This window comes from Capra hircus, chromosome 20 (assembly GCF_001704415.2).
Source record: "Capra hircus breed San Clemente chromosome 20, ASM170441v1, whole genome shotgun sequence".
Classification (NCBI taxonomy): domain Eukaryota; kingdom Metazoa; phylum Chordata; class Mammalia; order Artiodactyla; family Bovidae; genus Capra; species Capra hircus.
In genome coordinates, this window is record NC_030827.1 from 28,414,980 (window position 1) to 28,438,530 (window position 23,551).

At 37.0% G+C, this 23,551-nt stretch overlaps 1 protein-coding gene across 2 annotated transcripts in view; it reads right to left on the bottom strand.

Annotated features, from left to right (window-relative positions):
* PARP8 (poly(ADP-ribose) polymerase family member 8) overlaps positions 1 to 23,551 on the bottom strand; it is a 191,296-nt gene that overhangs the window by 79,567 nt on the left and 88,178 nt on the right. For both annotated transcript variants that reach the window (XM_018065626.1, XM_018065625.1), the window contains exons 4-8: positions 12,348 to 12,385; positions 4,116 to 4,205; positions 3,490 to 3,560; positions 1,541 to 1,618; positions 162 to 256 (exon numbers count right to left, since the gene is read on the bottom strand). In XM_018065626.1, coding sequence (XP_017921115.1) covers positions 162 to 256; positions 1,541 to 1,618; positions 3,490 to 3,560; positions 4,116 to 4,205; positions 12,348 to 12,385 — 372 coding nt within the window. The remainder of the gene's footprint in view (positions 1 to 161; positions 257 to 1,540; positions 1,619 to 3,489; positions 3,561 to 4,115; positions 4,206 to 12,347; positions 12,386 to 23,551) is intronic.

Genomic DNA, 23,551 nt, shown 5'->3' on the forward strand with positions numbered 1-23,551 from the left:
AAATTATGCCATTTTGTTTAAGCAGAAACATAACAGACTCTCTCATATACTTTCAAATATAATTGAGCCTGAGAAAATTTCCACCTAAATAATTCCCAATAGAAAATTCCAATGACTTTCCAAATAATTGTAGGTTGTAATCACCAATGGGATTTATTTACCTGAGAGAAACTGCATGTGGCCCATATATCTCTCTCACTGCTGACAAGTCAGCTTCAAGCTGGGGGTGTTTGTGCAGCTCCCCGTCATAGTTAACCTGATGAAAAGGAATCAATTAGGAGTGACTTAGGGTGAAGAGAAACAAAAAAAGCTAAATATAAACACTCTCTTAGGTTACCCTGTAGTTCTGCCATGGGCATTTTCTCTGTTGCCTTCATAAAAAATATATATAGATAATTCAGCAGTATATTCACTACAGTTAGTTCTTAGGTTCACATACATCTGGTATAATTCATTATGCTTAAAAAGTTATTATCTGACTACTTTGATACAAAGACAATGCCACTGTTAAAATGAGTGAAGTAAATGGCAGATAGTCTAGAAAAACTTCTGGACTGAGAAAAGAGCATTCACTCCCCCTCTGTAAGAATTAGTGGTGTAAACAAAAATCAAAACTAGAAGAATTATTTTAAATACTGTTGAAGTGTTATCTGGTTAAAGAATCTTAGGAAAAATACCCCATTTCTAGTAAGGCATTCCTGGAGAGAAGAATTCTAGTTTTGTTCATGTCGACCCATACCTCTGCTGCTTTGCATATGCTTGATAGACCAAATTACTAATTTTTTATTCTAAATGAATAAATTTATTTGCATTCTTTACATAATAATGACGACTTTGGCTTTAAAGCATCTCTTTAACAAATTACCTTTCCATTATTCTATCCAAATTACAAAGCATATTTGATCAAGTTTACAAAAACAGAACAAGACATCTTATACAGCCGTATCCTAAAATCAAATGCTCAGTTTAAAATTTCAACATTATCCTAGAAAAATATAATCAATTATTTTGTATAATACATGCATGTGCAGCGGTGCCATTTCCATGTACATAATTTATGATGTTTCTTCGTCACAACTGATCAACACTTTACATTCGTATAGAAGGAAAAGGAAGACAGTAAATACAAATAATGAAGATGCTCAATAATAAGGGCCCATCAATTTTTATAAAGGTTAATCACCTTCTACTGAAAACAATCCATGCTTTTATTAGTGTCACCATTTCAAAACATTGAGCACAACATGCTTGATAGATGTAAAAGTTAAAAGCGTAATAAGATGCTGTCTGCAAAGTATCTGTAATGAAGGCAGATGACTTCAATGTAAATAAATGATTACAGTCAAAGAACTGCAAAAGCAACCTTAATTTCTGAAACTATATAGAGAATGAGCGACAGATAAATTATATGAATTTCCTTGTTAGTTACAGAGCGCTGCAGAACACATAGGCCTTTCGGATGACAAGCACAGATTTCTGCTACAGCGTGTGCGGCTGTCTCTGCCTGTGAGTGGGTATCTGGAGAGCCTCGTGTGCTCACCTGTCCTCCATAATAAAATTCTTCCGAATCATTATCTCCTTCAGAGTCTTCTTCCACTGTGCTGTTCTGTCTCGACTCCTTAAAATAATAGAGTAAGAAGACAATTTTAATGGTCAAACTAGTTTTTCCTCCTTCTGCAAAAAAAGGTAACGAATGGACATAAAAGGTAGGTCTTGTGTATACCACATGAATTTTAAATAAAAGCATTCTTGGTGAAATGCAAACCAAAAATGAAAGATAGTAACAGATAAGTTTTGTGGTGGGTGCATGAAGCTCTATGTACCTGGTCTTGAGTTTTATGATTTAATATTTGATGTACATAAAAAACTATGTTCATCAATTACAACTTTGGTTTTGTTCTGATAAAACATCTGACAAGTTCACACTGATTCAATCTTTTGTTTAAAAATTCCTCAGCATTATTTATCCCAGACTGTTCTCACTTTCACTGCCAACTCCACATAATGGTATGAAAGAAAGGGCACTTTGAATCTAATAATATAAAAATCAAATTATGCATATACATACAAATACATTACAAAGATAACTTTCAGTGTGTAGAAATTATTTGCTTTAAATTTCAATTTTCAAAAGGATGTTTACTTAAATATACTTGAAGTATGAGTTTCTAATTAACTGAACCGTATTTGTTATGTGTCTAAAGTACAAATGACAAAAATTCATCTAAAGTAACTATTCCTATCCCGGGGCCCTGCTAAAATAATTAAGAGAAAGGTAGTTGCATTTAGACACAGGAATCTATTAACTTGATGTTTTGTGATCATCCCTAACTTTCTAGACCAAATTTCAAATTATTAAAACAAAACAAAAACCTAAAAAAGGGAATGTGCTGCTGCTGCTGCTGCTAAGTCGCTTCAGTCGTGTCCGACTCTGTGCGATCCCAGAGACGGCAGCCCATCAGGCTCCCCTGTCCCTGGGATTCTCCAGAGAAGAACACTGGAGTGGGTTGCCATTTCCTTCTCCAATGCATGAAAGTGAAAAGTGAAAATGAAGTCGCTCAGTCGTGTCCAACTCTTCGCGACCCCATGGACTGTAGCCCATCAGGCTCCTCCATCCATGGGATTTTCCAGGCAAGAGTACTGGAGTGGGTTGCCACTGCCTTCTCTGAAAAGGGAATGTAGGTTTTATAAAACATAGTTTTTGGTTTTAGCAATAATAATGCTAAATTAGTGGTGCTCACTTTGGCTACTGAAGTGCAGAATGAATGGTATAACACTAAAAGGAAAGCAGGGTGGCATTCAGTGCGTAGTTTTTGTTTTATTATAAGATTACTTGATCCTTTTTTTTTTTTCTTTTCTGATGTGCACCATTTAAAAAATCCTTATTAAATTTGTTACAATATTGCTTCTGCTGTTTTTATGTTGTTACTGTTGTTTTTAATGGCTACAAGGCATGTCCCCAATATTTGGAGGCAAAGTCTTAACCAATGGACCACCAGGGAAGTCCCAGTGTATAGTTTTAAAATCAAAGAATTGTTGGTCCCACCATCATTTTGTTTGATTAATGTCCCAGTATTTATCTACAGATTGAAGTAAATTTCCTAAAGGTGCTATTGTTCTTTTAACACTGGCCAAAAATAGTAAGATTATACCCAAGCTCTGTGCTCCTTTAACTAGAAAGACCATCTTTTACAGATAAAATTTTAAAGGTCTCATCAAAATTATGTATACCACATACAGTTATTCTAACTATGCTACTTAAGTGCTCTTCAGTCAACTACGTTATTAAATGAAAATACAGAAAATAAGTTAGGGTTTATACACACTTTATTTAGATTTAAATCAGATGTTCTATTACTTTAAAGGTAGCTAATTTTAGGACACTATCTTTCCCATACATAAATCCCTAAGCCAGCAGTATGAACTTCATTCACTACATGTAATCTTAATCTAAACAATTAGCACAAATACATGGTAAATTTCACATACCTCGCCATTTTCCTTCTGTAATTTGGATTTTATGGATAAGCAACAGTTAATGTCATTTGTCTTTCTTAATTCTGAAACATATAATTAAAGGATCATTTTAGTTTTCAGTATACTATTTACCAAACATTTATAAGTTTCAGTATAAAAACATCCAAAGATGATTCTTTTTTGCAAGAGAATTGAGAAATATTTTGAAATTATCTTATGTTAGAGAATTATATACAAACTTTTCTGATTTTTCATTGCCCATAAAAATGTGGTCAAACTAAAGTGGCCACAGCACAAATTCCTTCAGCTCTCGCTATATAGTTCGTGGAATCTATGTTGTGTTATGTTTTCTAAACATTCAGTTTGTCTAGCAGTATTGTTATGCATGAAAATATTTTCACAAGCAAATATCAATATAATGTGTTTAAAGGGGACTTTTTTTAAGTACTAATTTATGCATTTAAAAAACTGTTGAGAAACAAACTAGTGATGTTAAATAGAAAATTTGCATGGAGAACCAGGCTTATAGATTCCAAAGATAAATATCTATTATATAGGTTAAAAGAAACCAAAAAACAGCTACCTACAATCAACAAAATATTAACCAGGAACTTAAGAAAATAGTGTATTCCCATTACCTGTTGCTAGTCGATGAAAAATTACTGGAATTGGCTCTGTAGTAACTAATACATCTTCATCATTTTCTGAACTTGAAACATATGTATTATCTGCAAAGAAATATAGACAACTAACGGCATAGTAACTTGAAAAAGTACAACCTTTATTAAAAACAATTAAGGAATAGCTACATCACTTCCAACACTCATGAGGTACACACTATTATCCTGATTTAATCTGGAAAAAAAATGAAGGAAATTACAGGTTTTCTTGCACATTAATAATGTACAAATTAATTATAAATGTTTTCTTTAAAGATGCTTGCATCTCCTGGAGAAGCACAGAGACTATTCAAACACATCTCTAACATTTCATGCAGTAATGGATCATTTGGAAGTGACTGGTTGCCTCAGCTCACAGAAGAACATCCTTTGCAATATTGGTATAAGTCTATGGTAATATCTGGGCTTCCCTGATAGCTTAGCTGGTAAAGAATCTGCCTGCAATGCAGGACACTCCGGTTCAATTTCTGGGTGAGGAAGATCCCCTGGAGAAAAGATAGGATACCCACTCCAGTATTCTTGGAATTCCCTGGTGGCTCAGACGGTAAAGAATCTGCCTGGAACGTGGGAGATCTGGGTTCTATCCTGGGGTTGGGAAGATCTCCTGGAGGAGGGCATGGCAACCCACTCCTGTATTCTTGCCTGGAGAATCCCCATGGAGAGTGGGGCCTGGCAGGCTATAGTCTATGGGGTCGCCAAGAGTTGGACATGACTAGCGACTAAGCACAGCACAGCATATGATAATATCTGGGGCTTCCCGGGTGGCACAGTGGTAAAGAATCTGCCTGCCAGGTAGGGGACATCAGAGTCGCAGGTTCAGTCCCGGGGTCGGGAAGATCCCCTAGAGGAAGAAATGGCAAACTACTCCAGTATTCTTGCCTGGAAAATTCCAGGAGGAATCTGGCAGGCTACAGTAAAAGGGGTCACAAAGAGTCAGACAGGACTGAACACAGCACATAGCACAGGCACATGTTGTAACATAATACACAGTTGCTATATTTTTTGCTCACTGATGATTATAGGGCATCTGTGACACACAACTATTCAACAAAGAGTTAAATAGACCATTAAATAATGGTCCTAAAATATGCTCATCAATGATGTATAAAAATGTAAACATATATATATATAATGAAAGTATAAAATACATCCAGCAAATATTAGAAGCCTGCATCAATTTCTGCTAGGAGAAATGAGTGTTCAGATGACTTATGAATACGTGATAAAAGAAACTTGAGCCAAGTTTTCATAATATTGTGTCAGTGCAGTGAGAGCTATCAAGCTAAGTCATTATTTCCAAAGATACATCTGTACAGTTTTTATGCCTTGAGGAGTGAGTAAGTGAAAGTGATATGTATTCACAGTGTAGCCACAAAAGACTCTCAGAGTTATAAAGCTTTAAGTTATTTAGGAAGGTGAGAGGAGATGGGGGTGGGCTGGACTGGAAACCAAGTAGGTTTGCCTCATTACTTTGTTCTAATTACAAATTTTGCCTTATTTCTTTTTCAACTAGCATCTAGGAGGGTGTGAGATTTCTGTGTTTATCTAGTGAGACCCCAGATTAAGAAACATATTTTATATGACTTTTAATTACTGTCTTGTCATATTAGGTGAAACTTGCTTATCTGAAGTCTCTTCTGTGGGTAACCTCACATGTTCAAGTGAGGATCAAAAGCTGCTCTAACCCCAGTTTTTAAATTTCTTAACCCTCATTCAGAGCCTCACTGATTCAAAGTTATTTGTATGGAATCAATTTAGTTAGGCTTTCCCCATGCACAATGGATTCCCTGAAGCAAACTTGTGAACAAAAAGAGCATTAAAACAACAGAAGCAACAGCTAACCACCAACTAGAAGGAAAGATACAGACAAATTTGTAAAGTGGACACAGTATCATGGAATATCTTGGTGTCATGGAATAAGGAGGTTTCTGCTAAAGCATCAAGAAGCAAATAAATTAGAATTTTCTGTTTAAGAAAACAAGGAAGACAATAATTCAATTTAGAGGATCAAATGGCTCAAGTGAGGTGTGAATCAAGAGAATATAATTTGGTAAATAAATGTTGCATAATACTAAAAGATAGGATTATGCATTCAACAAAACATTTTTAAAGAGATTTTCCACTGGTTTGTACTTGATTAGTATTTAAGCATCAGAACACTTCCCATTTCTGCTTTTGGTTTAATTTACCCAAACCAAAATGTTTTCAGTTTTAATGGATAACAGTATCCATTAAATCACCATTACAATACAACAGACCAGATCACAGAGGAATATCCAGGTCAAGAACAGAAATGGAAGAGCAGACAAAGCACTTCAAATCTAGACTCTGCTACCAATTAGCTGTTGATCTCTTTAAATCTAAGCCACGTTCTGCTTAGTTATACAATGAAGAGGTTTGCTGATGGGGGAGCTTTGAGGAGCATCCCAGCTGTCTGAATGGATTCTGTGTTTTCTTTTGTTGTTGTTAACTATTTTTAAATCTTCCTCAAACTATTTTGACATCTGTAATAATACTCATCTTTGTTTAGACATAGGAAAATAGTACACAAAAAGGGTAAACAATGCATTTAAGGTAACAGAATGAGTCAGCGACAGACAATGCTTTCAAGCTCAAATTCCTTCTCTGCAATTCTCCTACTTGAGTTTAGGGCTGACAATTCTTTTCTTTCTAAAAGCTTATGGCTCAGATGGTAAAGCGCCTGTCTGCGATGAAGGACACCTGGGTTTGATCCCTGGGTTGGGAAGATCCCCTGGAGAAGGAAATGACAGCCCACTCCAGTACTCTTGCCTGGAAAATCCCATGGACGGGGGAGCCTGGTAGGCTACAGTCCATGGGATCACAGAGTCAGACATGACTGAGTGACTCCACTTTCTTTTCCAAAAGCTTCTAGGGACAATTAGGTTCTTTAATGTGTACATTTTGTAGAGAACCTATATAGATCCTTGTTAAAGGCTGTTAGCAATATGAATATTTTCTCTTCTCTTCCCTTCCCTGCCAGACTATGCAAGCATTACTGGAAATTCTGTGGACAGAGGACAGATGAGTAGAGAGCTATGAAAACACGTGTTTTAAACCACTGCTTTTATTCTATTTCATTCTATTTCTAATTTAAGCCATCATGTAACTTCATAGAAATAATTACAGATAATAACTATTGATTTTATAACATAATCTGTATATTTCCCCCATATATGATATTCATATAAACCATCCAACCCAGTCAATTATCAATATCATCCTTGTTTTAAAGATGGGGAAACCAAGAGTCAGAGAAATTAATTCACCCAAGTTATTTAAGTAATTAAAAGTTTACACATAGTGTAGTAAGCGGTGAAACTGTCTGAGTCCAAACATCAATGCTTTGCTATTTTTTTAATATCAAAAACTAGAGAAATGAGAGAATTCATACCCTCCAGTAGGCAAGCGTCCTAATTAAAGGTGGTAACCCACAAGAAAGAATTCTGCTGGTCTGTCACAACAGAGTCACAACCTATGATTTGTAACATACATGCATGTGCGCTAAGTCGCTTCAGTTGCGTCTGACTCTTTGCGACCCGTGGACTGTAGCCCGCCAAGCTCCTCTGTCCATGTAATTCTCCAGGCAAGAATACTGGAGTGGGTTGCCATGCCCTCTCCAAGGGATCTTTCCGGCCCAGGGATCGAACCCAGGTATCCTGCTTGACAGGTGGTTTCTCTACCACTAGTGCCACCTGGGAAGCCTGATTTGTAATATAATTAACTTTAAAAAACAGAAAATTGTCTACAGTATAAACTCCATGAAGAAGTACAGATAACCAGAAGGCTGCTCTATTTCTTCACTATTTTGAAAAGCCAGTATATATATTGCATTTATATACGTGTCATTTTGTATACCTAAACCTTAAAGACCCTCTAAATTTTCATTTTTCACAAAAACAAACTATGAAATGAATTTCAATAGATGGCACAGGTAACTTAATAGGTTAAATTATAAAATAGCAAATCTGCTCCTAAGGAAATAAATAAGATGGTATAATCTTGAATTGGGAACATTATGCTGATACATGTTCACAGGATTAAAAAAAAATTCTGTACTGCATTTTCAAACTTAAATGATAAGGTAATCATTAAGCCATAAATTCAGAAAAAGGGGGGGGGGGAAAGCCTGAGGAACAGTATCAGAAGGAATTAAGAAAAGTACTATCAAGATTACTGAATTTAGAAATCAGAAGCAACATAAAAGAGCTATTTGTTTGAAATAATTTTAAAAATAGACAAACATTTTAGAAGAAAAACAAATAGGGGGAAAGACAAAAACAAATATAAAATAATATAAATAAGGAAGGGGAAATAATCACACAGATGCAGATTTTTAGATTTAAGATTGAATACTATTTTTAAAAAAACTTATTGCTAAAGGAAATTTGGACATTTTTCCAACATAGTGAACCTTCAGGAAGAACACATGTTAAAAAATGGCTAAAGAAATAGAAAAAAAAAAAAAGAAGAAGAAGAAGAAGAAGAACAGATCACTAATCATGGCAGAAAAATGTAACTGCCCTAGAACAATCTCTAAAAACATACCAAGCTCAGACAGATTTGCTAGCAAGTTCTATCAAATGCAAAAGAGCAGTTTAATCTCTTCAGCAATCTGAAGTCTTTAATAACAGAATATATGACAAAATACACATAACTCTTATAGAGCAACATTAAAATATCTGCTAATATAAACTTGTCACCTTTTGTTCAGAGGAGAAACCATATATGATACCTCATTTGATGCCAAACAAGAATTGGATAAACTGCAAATATTCATTCTTTAAAAAGAAAAAGCTTGGTAAATGAGAAAAGGAATGATACCTGCTTTTCTGAAAGCGACTAGAAGCAAGCTCACTAATTTTGAGAAAAGGAAGGAAGCTGCCAACTTTCATATTTATTATTAAAAATCATTCTGGAAGTTCTGGCTAGTGCAAGAGGAGAAAAAATACAGGTATGAATACTGGGAAGGAAAAGCAAGCGTATAATTTATATATATATATATTTATATGAAAAACCAAGCATATTAACTGAACTCCTAGTACAAATAACTAGAATTAAATTTAATAATGGGGGAAATATTATCACAGTAATATTTACTTTAAAGAAAGCTCCATAAAAATACTGCTACTACTTCTTCTCCAGAAGTATCTTCAGAAGTGACAGGAATCAGAACTGAATTAGAGTCTTGGTTACCAGCAAAACTACACGGTCTTGGGGAATATTTAGCCTCTCTCGGCATACTTCTTCACGTATAAAACGGCATGATAACACTTGTTCTGTCTATACATAGACTATATTTAGAATAAATTCAATCATGTATATGAAAATACTTGGTTCTACCCCCAAATTCGCCGATCCTCTCTCTCCATCTTCATGTTTTATTTATATACTTTTTTAATAAATTAAATTATATTGGAAATTCACTACTAACTTGCTTCATGAATAAAATTCAATTATAAAAAAGCACCAATGATAACCAATACTTTATTTTCAATTTCAATTTCTGTATACCGTAGTTCCAAGTGGGGCTCTTGTATGATGAGAAAAACCAGAATGATACCCCGTGGCCACAAGAGGGAGCTAAATATTTGGCTTCCTTAATTAAAGGCACCGTCATATTTCCTACCCCACAGAATAATTCACTTACTGTCTTCAATTGTGCTTTGATTTGTGGCATTATTTCTCTCACCTTGACTTAAAAGTCCTGCATCACTCATGGCTGACATCTCTAGAAGCTACCTCAGATGAAACACACGATAATTATATTTACAATAAAAAGTTGAAGGCAGGAGGAGAAGGGGACAACAGAGGATGAGATGGTTGGATGGCATCGCTAACTTGACGGACATGAGTTTGAGCAAGCTCTGGGAGTTGGTAATGGACAGGGAAGCCTGGCGTGCTACAGTCCATGAGGTCGCAGAGAGTCGGACACGACTGAGCAACTGAACTGAACTGAACAATAAAAAAGTAGGGCTTTTATTTTCCTAACAGTTAAGCAAACATTCAGCATCAAAAGCATACTATATCATAAGGGAGAGGGCTGATTGCAAAATCATCCAAAAACTTTTTTTCTTTATATAGTTCATGTCTTGGTTCTTCCAATAATATCTGCCTAGAATACTTTTGATACTGTTATTAAAAATAGGTATATATTTAATAATGAATAACTCTCCTTATAAAATTGTACAATAGTTTTATAGAATGCTACACTTAAAATACATGGAGATCATAGCAAAGTAACTGTAAGGGAATTTGTGATTTATGAAAATTATTTTTAAATATTAAATTTGATCTTACAAAAAGGTTAAATGCAGAATGTAAATTGCTACAGAAAATACTTAGGTTAAAAGCTAAAGAAATAAATTTTACAATATTCTGACACCACATTATTAATTAATTATTTTTTAAAATATTTAAAATACATATAATCAAAATTATAGCGATCTACTCATTTTATACAGAAATTATGATCTCAATATACATAGTAAATGAACAAAATAGTTAAATTAAAATAGGAATTAGAATTATGGCTTTAACTTATAACACACATAGGTCAGTTTGGTAATCATCAGATTTTATTAGGAATGAATACTGGAGTAAAAAGTATATATATGAAATATAAGCAGATAAAATGTGCTAATGTTTTCTACAGCGTATGATAAACAATAGATTCCTGCATTACACTTTTTGGGGTAAACTGTATGCTTAGTTGTTTCTGATTCTTTGTGACCCCATGGACTGTGGTCTGCCAGGCTCCTCTGTCCATGGGGATTCTCCAGGCAAGAATACTGGAGTGGGTTGCCATGCCCCCCTCCAGGAGACATTCCCAGCCCAGGAACCGAACCCATGTTTTCCGCATTGAAGAAGGATTCTTTACCATCTGAGCCACCAAGGAAGCCCTGGAATACTGGAGTGGGTAGCCTATCCCTTCTTCAGGGGATCTTCCTGACCCAGGAATTAAACCAGGGTCTCCTGCATTGCAGGAGGAGTCTCTACTAGCCGAGCTACCCGGGAAGCCCTAATCAAGACAGTTTCAATCTTCACTAAGTCTACAGTGCTCATGCTCTTACTCAAGATAAAATTATACATATCATTTGTGAGAAAAGAACTAAAGATAAACAAATTTTGTTCATATCTTCAAATTATTATGACAAATGTTGGCAAACACACCCTGGGCTCTGGTGAGATTACAGTGAGTCCAGAAAGTAAGACTGAACATGGCCTTGAAGAAAGACACTGGTTTGATGCATCAAAAAATGAATCTATAGTGATCTTACATTCTGCTTTTTATGCACAAGTGTTTGTGGACCTAGTAATCGATTTCAGGACACACAGGGAGGACAGCTGTGCATACGTAACAAGCCTAGTGCAGTCTAGCGGTATGGTCCATGGGCTCTGGACTATTGGGTTCAAATTACAGCTCTTCCCCTTAATAGCACTGTTATCATTCATCTGTAAAATGGGGATATTATGGTAACAATCTCATAGGGTGGTTGTAAGCATTGTTTAATTATATATACACTTAGAGAAGGCTTCCCTGGTGGCTCAGATAGTAAAGACTCTGCCTGCAATGTGGGAGACCCAGGATCGATCCCTGGGTCAGGAAGATCCCCTAGAAAAGGGAATGACTATCCACTCCAGTATTCCCGCCTGCAGAATTCCACGGACGGAGGAGCCTGGAGGGCCACAGTCTGTGGGGTTGCAAAGACTAGGACACAACTGAGCGTGTTATCACATACACATAGACTTAGAGAAATTGAGAATGGCCTGTTATTTTCAACTATTACTATTACTTTTAGCTATTATTTTAGCTGTTGCTCCTGCCTATTATTTTTAGGTTATGAGAAACCAAATGATTTCCCCAAACCAACAACTAAACCAGTTTAGAGAACCTTTATTTTAACCATAATGAAGTAAGTACATAGGCTGGCACTATCATATGGGCTTAAAAAAGAAAGAATAGTTTTCACAGGGAAACTATTTTGATTCTGGACTGCATCTCAAGTAAGACATGTACCTAGCAGGCAATCAACAGAATTATATCTTTAAGTCTTCCCCTGCCAGTGATTCACCCCTGGATATATTTAAATACATTTCACATCTCCAGAAGTAAAAATATGCAAAGGAATCATGGCATAAATATTTGTAATAAAAAGAAAAAAAACATACCTGGGTAATCTTCAGATACATGTACTGAATAGGATACACTGTTAAAACAAGGGGCGGGGGGAGAGAAAAGACAGGCTCAAGTTACTACTAAGGTAGACATGCTTTTACACAGTAAAAAAACAACCTCAGGTTACTCATTAATTTATACAGACACAAGTATAAACAGAAATCAAGATGGATTAGAAAACATCTTTGATATTTGACACAGGAATCTTACAGATTTTTTAAATACATGACATAGTAATATAAATCTTTAGTGATACTTTTTTTAGTATGGCTAGATCTTTTTATCTCAGCAGTGTCTAACATTCAGTTCTTTATAACCATGTGCATTGTTTGTGTAGGTTTTATCAAATCATCTTTTCTTACCAAAAATGAAGTATTCTCCCACGTAGTATGGCACTTAAGGATCTAAACATTTATAAATTTAAACATTTATTTTTAATATCGCCTTTTCATAATATGTTGTGCTTTTTGAAACAGGTCCTTTACTTTAAAGAATTAACAAAATGGTGACAGCGTAACTAATAGGTATTCATAAACCTATCTCTCATCATCACCATATATAGTAAATAAACTACCTCCTGTAGAAGGATTGGGTTGTTTTAAAAATCACTTTTAACAACTCCATTCTCGGTAACCTCACTGTCTCTATGTACTTATCTCATGACACATGGGGATTTGTCATACTTTGTTTATTCTCCTTTATCAACTAGATTGCAAGTCACTTGAAATTAAGGTCCATCGATATTTGTATTTTTAGCACAGCTACCTATGCTAGACACATATGCATGATATTCAGCACGTATTCAGTATCAGCTTTTTGGGTGGATCAGTACAGCTGCCACTTGTCACAGAAAAGTCAAAACTGAGTTCAAGTTCAGCCAAAATAACTACCTGTTCAGACCAAAAATGATCAATTGTCTTTGAAGAAACTTACAGAATACAGACCCTATATAAAGTATCATTCACAAAGTCAATACAGCCAAATTACTTGACATATTAACAAATAAAAAAAAACTTGAACCTACTTCAAGAAAAAATTTGACTTGTGTATGAGATTGTTCTCAATAATGTTAAAACAGTAAATAAGTATGGTTAAGGATGTGAAGGAAAATCTAATCTCAAGAAGAAACAAATACAAAGAGACAATCAGGGTCTTGTGGGACACTAACAAAATAGCAAATCAGAGCTTTATATAATCGGAGCTTTAGAAGATGAAAAGAGAGAATAATGCAGAAAAATAAAGCTGAAAATCTCCAAATTTGGGTGAAAGACATAGACATGTAAATTGAAGAAGCTCAGAAAACTCCGAACAGGATTTAGGGCAAAGACATCCACTTCCAGGCACACATAATCAAACTGCTGAGAAACAAATACAAAGAGAAAAATTTCACAGAAGAGAAACAAAAGACACATTACATACAGGGAAATAAGAATCAATGTTAAGTTTTTGTAAGAAACTACAGAGGGGCTTCCCTAGTGGCTCAGAGGTTAAAGCGTCTGCCTGCAATGTGGGAGACCTGGGTTCGATCCCTGGGTCTGGAAGATCCCCTGGAGAAGGAAATGGCAACCCACTCCAGTATTCTTGCCTGGAGAATCCCAGGGACAGAGGAGCCTGGTGGGCTATACAGTCCAAGGGGTCGCAAAGAGTCCAAGGGATCGCAAAGAGTCGGACATGACTGAGCGACTTCACTTCACTTCACAGAGGACACAGGACAGGAGAAAAGTAGAGCAGGGGCGGCGGCAGGAGGAAGGGACGGGAAGCAACAGCTATGAACCGAGAATTCTTTATCCAGGCCATAAATCTGTCCAAAGTGAAGGCCAATAAAGAATTTTTCAGATAAAGGAAAATTGTGGAAATATGTCTCAGCAGACTTAAAGTATAAGAAATCCCAAACAAAGTTCTCCAGGCTAACTGAGAATTAGAATTTCAAATACCCAGAAGGAATGAAGAGCACCAGAAACTGTCATGCTTTGTTTGACAAAACATAAAAGACTGTATTTCTCATAATGTTTAAAAAATACACATGGGTGTTTAAAGTAAAAATTCTGCACTGTGTGATTTATAACATGTAAATGTAGTACCCATGGCAGTTACCGAATAATATGCGGGAAGGGTTAAATGGTCATATATAGCTTCAAGGTCCTTAATCTTATGGGAAATGGTATAATATTAACCCTAAATAATACCTCTAAGAAATTGTAAGAATATACATTGCAATTCCTAGAGCAAGCCTAAAACAAGATTAAAGACAATAATAAATTACATGGAGTTCTAAAATCATCCTGGAACCTTTAATCCCAAAGAAAGCAGGAACAGAAGAACAAAACACAAGAACAAACAGAAAACAAATACTAAATGGTATGAATCCCACCATAGCAAGAATTGCCTTAAATGCCGATGGACTAAACACACTGAATAAAGGGCAAAGATGGATAGATAGATTTTAAAAAGCCAGATCCAATTCCACGCTGTCTTTAAGAGATCCACATTAAATAAAGACACAGGTAGATTGAAAAATTTTAAGTGGAAAAGATATACCGTGCAAACGGTAAGCATAAGAAGACTGAAGTGTTTAATAACAAAGACATCAAGACAGACATGAAGATATCATTCATAATGATATCATTCATTAATCCAAAAGGATTAATGAATTAATCCAAAGGATTAATCCATCAGGATGAAGGCACAATAATCACAAATGTGTATGTACCTAATAACAGAGCTTCAGAACACGTGAGACAAAACCTGACAGTATTAAAAGGAAAAACAGACAATTCAACATAGTATGAGACATTGACAGAACCAATCCCCTCCAAAAAAGATCATTAAAGACACAGACGATTTGAAATACATTTTCATAGAAAATTACAACCACAAAAGATATTCAAAAGACTATCTTTTTCTCTTTAGATACACATGGGTAAAACATCCACCAAAGTAAGTCACATACTGGGCTATAAAACTAGTCCTAATAAATGTGAATGCATAGATGTTCAGGGTTCACTAGTTTATATCCTGGTCTTCCTGGCTCATCTTTTCGTTAAAACACTAAATCTTAAGTCCTCAAAAAAGCCACTGCCTTTTAGAATTTGTGACTGGACTCTGTTACCTTCGCCACAGGCAATGCAACTCTGCCAGTCAAGCCCAAGCCTCCAGGACTCCACCAGTCAAATCGCTGGCATGTTTTTCTAGTCCTTAGAAAGTAATTAGTCAGGGACAAGAAAGACTAAATAAAGAGGACAGTAGGAAAGAAAGATGGTTAATATGAGACCAAGCACTGATATGCTGGTTCTTTCATAAAGCATATTTAATTGTTCAATTAATTCAAGAAGCATTTCTTGGTAACTGCTAAAAGTCAAACACTGTGTTAATCCCAAATAAGATTCAGGTAGAAAAAAAATGACTAAATTATTAATTCAGAGGGAAACAAAGAATATGAAATATAATGACTATGACAGACCAAGAAATCTGCATATTTTAAAGCACATCAGACTTTTTTTTTGCTTTTTATTTTTAAATAATTATAGAGTCACGTGAAGTTACACAGATAGTGCAGAGAAGTCTCATGTTTCCCCACTGATTACATCTTATGCGCCGATAATACAACATCAAAAGGAGGAAATCGACACTAGTGTTATGTCATTTGTTCACATTTGCATCATGTACCCACTATCGCAAATCAAGACACAACGATTTGATCACTCACCATCTCCCTCTTTAGAGTCATACTTATTTGCCTTTATACCTACATCCCTAAACCCAGGCAGCCACTAATCAGTTCTCCATCTCTGTAATTTTGTCAGTTCAAGATTATTATTATGTAAGTGCAATCAGAGTATGAAGCGTAGCAGTATTTTAGGTAAAATTAGTATTTCAAAAAGATTACTATGATTGGAAACATTTAGGATAGACTGAAGAGGAGAGGGATCGAATTAAGTAATAAAATATGAGCAAACATCAGCGGGGAGGTATGTAATGGGAAGGAGAAGCAGGAACAAATGGCAGATGCTGGACCCCAGCCAAGAGCCCAGCTTTGGGCCCTGAATCAAATGCCAAAAATCAGAAGATAAAATAACCATGCCTCAGACAAGCTGGAGGAAATATATACTATGACCCCATGTGAATTCATCTTCCCACAATTCATTTCCTTACCATGGAACAATACTATGTAGAAAGGAAATTATGGATGACCAGGGCAAACCTTTATCTGGCAGTACTATGTGACAGAAGCCTGGGAATTTGCCAAAGATTATGCTCAGCACTGAGCTGAATTGACTCCCAACAGCTTACCATCTCAACCTACGGCACTTGGATTCATTTTTCATTCGAATCAATGTTTAGAACCAAAAGGAAGTCTTAGTACAGTCCCATGTCTATCTTCAATTAGGGAGACTGCTGTGGTTAGGCCAAGCAAACTGGATCAAATTCCAACTTTGAGCTGGGTGGCATAAGAAAAGTAATTTCTATACACTCAGCTCCCATCTCTTTTCAGTAAAATGGGGGAATCCAGATCTACCTTACCAGCCCGCTGTGATGATTTAATGGCTTAACAGGTGTAAAGCCCCCAGGACAATGCCAGACACTAGCAGCAGGTGCAGAGTAATTTTAGCTTCCAGTACAAGCAGTGAAAATTTACAGAAGTGAAATTTTACATGAATGAATGTTCTCTGGGGAATTCAATTTGTTCAAAATCAGAATATAATGCATTATTTTTCAGAGACCAAAGCTAACATGGGTGATTTTATTTTATGGTTGTATTATCCTCATGATATTAGAAGACATTCCCATGTTCATGATCATGCCTAATTTTTCAAATACAAAATAGAAAACAAAAGCCCTACAAAATGATTCATCAGCTCCTGTGATGTATAGCATCTTCAGGGTTGTACACCAGAAGGAAAATCACTAGGGCTGTAAAATCTGAATCAGTTTCACTTACAGAGTTCTTAGGGAAACAATCTAATAGAAACAGACATGGATGATTAAAGCTAAAAGACCTAATAGGTAGGGCTAAAAAAAGAACAAAGAACCAAGCTTAAATAGATATGAGAGTAAGTGTAGCAACATGCAGTACATAATAAATGTTAAAGCACGCCAAAAAAAAAGAGAGAGAGAGAGAGAAGTGAAAGTGAAAGACGGTGAGCATGAGAAGGAAGAAAAACTTGGAGCAAGCTCTGAAATCTTATTTTTAAAAATGCCTTCAGATATTTGGAATTTGCTCAATTACAAATATACTGAGGTGCTTTGACAAAGAAGTTCAAGTCCATCGATAGGTATTTGGCATATACTGAATGCACCATACTAGGTTCTTAATATCACAAGTTTAAAACTACAATCTATAAGTTATTTGTATTATCTCAATAATTTTTTTATAAAATGGTTGCTTCTGCCTCTTATTGCTCTGACAGCATCTATCCCAAAGATACCTTCAAATAGTCAAGAGCCTCTGGAGCAGTTCCTGGAAGAGCCCTCTTGGATGTTAAGTATCTACCTAATCTTGTACTTTGTTTATGTATTTGTTTACTCCTATAATTAAATTGCCAACATCCGCTGGATCATCGAAGAAGCAAGAGAGTTCCAGAAAAGCATCTATTTCTGTTTTATTGACTATGCCAAAGCCTTTAACTGTGTGGATCACAATAAACTGTGGAAAATTCTGAGAGAGATGGTAATACCAGACCACCTGACCTGCCTCTTGAGAAACCTGTATGCAGGTCAGGAAGCAACAGTTGGAACTGGACATGGAACAACAGACTGGTTCCAAATAGGAAAAGGAGTACGTCAAGGCTGTATATTGTCACCCTGCTTATTTAAGTTACATGCAGAGTACATCATGAGAAACGCTGGGCTGGAGGAAGCACAAGCTGGAATCAAGATTGCCGGGAGAAATGTCAGTAACCTCAGATATGCAGATGACACCATGCTTATGGCAGAAAGTGAAGAAGAACTAAAGGGCCTCTTGATGAAAGTGAAAGAGGAGAATGAAAAAGTTGGCTTAAAGCTCAACATTCAGAAAACGAAGATCATGGCATCTGGTCCCATCACTTCATGGGAAATAGATGGGGAAACAATGGAAACAGTGGCTGACTTTATTTTTCTGTGCTCCAAAATCAATGCAGATGGTGACTGCAGCCATGAAATTAAAAGACGCTTACTCCTTGGAAGGAAAGTTATGACCAACCTAGACAGTATATTAAAAATCAAAGGCATCATTTTGTCAACATAGGTCCGTCTAGTCAAGGCTACGGTTTTTCCAGTGGTCATGTATGGATGTGAGAGTTGGACCGTAAAGAAAGCTGAGCACCGAAGAATTGATGCTTTTGAACTGTGGTGTTGGAGAAGACTCTTGAGAGTCCCTTGGACTGCAAGGAGATCCAGCCAGTCCATCCTAAAGGAGATCAGTCCTGGGTGTTCATTGGAAGGAATGATGCTGAAGCTGAAACTCCAATACTTTGGCCACCTGATGTGAAGAGCTGAGTCACTGGAAAAGACCCTGCTGCTGGGAAAGATTGAAGGTGGGAGGAGAAGGGGATGACAGAGGATGAGATGGTTGGATGGCATCACTGACTCGATGGACGTGAGTTTGGGTAAATTCCAGGATTTGGTGATGGATAGGGAGGCCTGGCATGCTGCAGTCCATGGGGTCGCAGAGTCAGACATGACTGAGCGACTGGACTGAACTGCTCTCTAACACCAGCTTTCCCTCCTCTGCTGTGTGCTTCCAGCTCTCCCATGCAGGTCACCTGCCTGCCTCCCTCCACAGGTTAACTCATGCCGGCCATTCTCTACTCCCAGCCCTGGGCTCTGGGTGCTGCTGAAAGGACAGAGGAACTAAATCTAGTGGCACACCACGTGGACTATGACGCCAGCCACTCACAACTAGCTCAGTGGCCCCCAGAGCCCACCGCTCACACACTCCTTTGCTGCTTCTTCTCTGTAGTCTTTTCAACCCCCCACATCTTTCCAACACCTTCTAACTATCAATACTTGCCCTTTCACAATGCACATTAAGATACAACAGACGATCATACGCTTACTCCCTCAAGGCACTCTCTCGACTGTTTCTCCACCAACCACCTACAGGCTCATACTTCTCTTCTGGCATCCAGAAAGAAGGAAATCTCCTTCCTTTTATCTAAGGCTAACACATCTACATGATTTATAGATCCCATAAGCTCACAGTCCATTTGGTACCTTTCTCGATTAATTTAATCTAACAATGACATCATTTCAAATTAATCAAAATTTGTAATTATGCAACTGAGAAGAGATCTGCCCACAAAGATATTAATGGTAGTACCATTTAAAAAGAAAAAGTGCCCCCCAAACCATAAGTGCCAATAATAGGATTTTACCAACTATTACATACACACAATGTGATGCCTGGCAACTATAAAAAAATAATGGTGTAAAATAATATGTAATGAATGAGATAAGTGTTTCTGATACATTAAGGTACATACAAAAAAATCAGACTGCTGTAAACATATTTTCATTAAAAATGTATAAATGCATGTCTACACAGATAGAAACATGGCTTGAAAAATAATGACAAACTTGAATAGTTGTTATCTCTTGGTAATTGGATGAAAGGAAACTACCATTTATATTGTTTTGATCCTTACAATAAATGTATACTGTGTAAAAAGGAAAAACCTAGTAATGTTTAAGCTCTCCTTTTACCTCGTAGCCTTTTTTCATCACTCTACTTTTCTTCTTAAAGTTAAGTTTTTATAAAGAATAATCTAACCAGTCTTCACTAGCTATCAACTTTATAGGCACCTTAAAATCTGGCTTCCACTCTTAACTGCTCCACCAAAATTCTATTTCTCCAGGTCACCGTCACCCTTTTTTATTTCTAGTTATTTTCTTACATGAATTCTCAGATGCAGTTACTAAAAACAAAGATATCATGAAACCCTCCTTCCTTGGGTTTTGATCTCCACTTCTCCCTGGGTCCCTGCTTGCTTTTGATGTCTCCTTAATCTCTTTCGATATTTCACATTTCATGTTGTTTTTGTATTTCAGTGCTTTCTGCTCTATTTTTTCAAATGAGTAATCTCAACTACATCCATGAGAATCTCCCACCAGCCAGAAGCAAAAGACTCAAATATTCCCACTCTCTAAATCAAGCAGGCAGCTTCTTTTTTTTTTTTCCTTCACATTTTCAATAGGATATTCTGCTAGCAAATTAAACCCTACACATACAAAATAGAACTCATAGGCTTCTTCACATGAATTTTCAACTCAGCAGATTAAATAGCAAGAAATTCAGTGCAAACAGGAGCAGCAGCTGCTGTTAGGGAACTAGGGACCAATTTACCGCTTGACCGTATTAGGGCATGAGCCCCTTGGCCACCTTCTGGAGCAGGAAAATTCTGATTCAGTAGATCTGAAGCGGAACCTGGGAGTGTGTATCTATACAAAGCACCCAGAATGATTCCGATGAAGGTAAGCTCTGGATCTTTTTTTCAAAAACATACAAATACAGGTCCTATAGAGTAAAATTCTAACTCCTTAGCATGTCTTCCGAGGCTCATCATGATCTGACCCATAAGTTCCTAACTAGCCAAAACCCTCACAAATACACACAGACCTTAACATCCAACCACATCAGGTTCTACCATTCCCCAGACAGGTCATCTTTTTCACACAAATGAAACTGGTTCCAGACTGCTGGACTCTACCATTACTAACTGTGTGACAGACAGCTAGGTAACTAACCCTTCTCTGCCTCGGTTACCTGGTCTGTAATACCCATCTCTTAGGGCTGTTGTGAGGAGTGAACAAGTTAACACATGTAAAGCACTGAGAAGAAAAAGAAATGACACCAAAGTCTTCTATAAACATTAGTTGCTTCATTAATAATATTATTTCAATGATTATTACTTCTATACATAGACTTATTTTCTGAGAACACACCCCCTCTCCCCTCAATATTCAATCTCAAAAGCAACTTCCTATGAAACTTCAAAAACTCGGGCAGACTTGGGTGTTTTTTCCCCCATGTCCCACTTCACCTTGACCTTAACTGTCCTTAGAGTAAAGGTACAGACCAAACATTGTCATCTCCAAACCCCCACGGCTCTGCCACAGTAACTCCACAATTAAATAAATTCTGAATAAATGAACAGATCATATCTTTTTCCAAAATTACTTGAAAATAGACCATGCCATTCCTAGACAGAATACCTACCATGTAGTAGGCAGTACTCAAATATTCGATAAAAAATCAGATCAGCAGATGCAGTAACCAGCGGTTCTCCCTGTGGGTACACACCACTGTACATGTGCCAGTCGCTTTCATCACATTCTTTTCACAGGCTTTTCGTGATGCAGGTTCTGAACACCCAACTCATGGGTATTCTCTTTTCATTTTCGAATCTATACAATGAGGGTTTGATACTTAAAATTATTACCAGACCTGACAGCATGAGCTGAAATTCAGTGACACAGTATAGGAGAAGATCTCTGAGAAGCTCTGAGAGATGGAAGCAACAGTTATGTTCATAAAAGAGTAGACATGTTAGCTTTTCAAACTGATCAGTAGTAAAACTATTTTACTTGCCATGAGAATGCTACACATGAAAAGTCTTTATTTAACTTACTCCTACCTTGAAAGTATGGAAGAAGGAATGTCAGTTCACCTAGAAAAAAGAGGCAGGGGTATAGAAAATGTTCCAGGAAAGGAATAAGCATGCTTTATCCAAGGCCTTCAGTGAAAACCCTGCGAGTGTATATGCCCTCCCTTCTTCCATTCCACTCAACATGAAGACACAAACAGGTTGCTCTCACTCCAGGACAGAAGGCTCATCTTTCCCACCAAGGAAATACATTGTTGATACGAGGCAATTTATACCACACTTTGTTTGTGTGTGTTTGTGCGAAGTCAATTCAGTGATGTCTGACTCTTTACGACTCTATATACTGTAGCCCACCAGGCTCCTCTGTCCATGGGATTCTCCAGAATACTGGAGTGGGTTGCCATTTTCTTCTCCAGAGGATCTTCTCGACCCAGGGATGTAACCCCATCTCTTAAGTCTCCTGCATTGGCAGGCGGGTTCTTCACCACCAGCGCCACTTGGGAAGCCCCCTTTACAAAGGTTAAAGGGTGAAGATGCTTGCCCAATAAACACTGAGTTTCTCAATAATAGGGCTTCCCTGGTGGCTCAGAGGTTAAAGCGTATACCTGGAATGCGGGAGACCCGGGCTCGATCCCTGAGTCGGGAAAGTCCCCTGGAGAAGGAAATGGCACCCCACTCCAGTACTCTTGCCTGGAGAATCCCATGGAGGGAGGAGCCTGGGAGGCTGCAGTCCATGGGGTCGCAAAGAGTCGGACACGACTGAGCGACTTCACTTTCACTTTTCTCAATAATATGCATGTTCCCATTTTCAAAGCTTATTTTGATAATCTTTAAAGTTATACTTTTAGCCAGATCAAAAGTGATGATGCTTTTTGCTTGACTTTAAGGAAGTGGCTGAGTCAGCAATTTTCTATGCTGAAATATTACACTATCAGTTGAAAGCAGGAGGAGAAGGGGACAAAAGAGGAGGAAATGGTTGGAAGGCATCACCGACTCAAGAAGCATGAGTTTGAGCAAGCTCCAGGAGTTGGTGATGGATAGGGAACCTGTTTGCTCCATAGTTCGCAAAGAGTCAGACACAACTGGGAGACTGAACTGAACTGATAGGCTGAATGTTTAGACTTGTAAATAAACCATCTTTTCAACAAGGATGAACTTGAAAGACTTAAATCCAATTTTGATTAGTAACCTAGATGCATCCTTTATTTATAGTATTAATAAATTATACAGTAAGAGCAAAATCATTTTTTATACTGCCTTAGCTTAAAAAAAAGCCAATAGCTTATTTAAATAAAGTTCTACTTCTCTCTTTAATCATAACCAAAAATAAGAGGCGATTACAATTCCAACAAGACATGAATATTGGACAGAGAATGCCAGGTCATCACCATTAAGTTTTTGTTGTTCAGTCTCTATAGTCATGTTCGACTCTGTAACTCCATGGCATGCAGCCAGGCTCATCTTTCCTCCACTGTCTCCCAAAGTGCCCTCAGATTCACGTCCATTGAGTCAGTGATGCTATCTAATGATCTCATCCTCTGCCACTCCCTTCTCCTTTTGCCTTCAATCTTTTCCAGGATCAGGATCTTCTCCAAATGAGTTGGCTCTTTGCA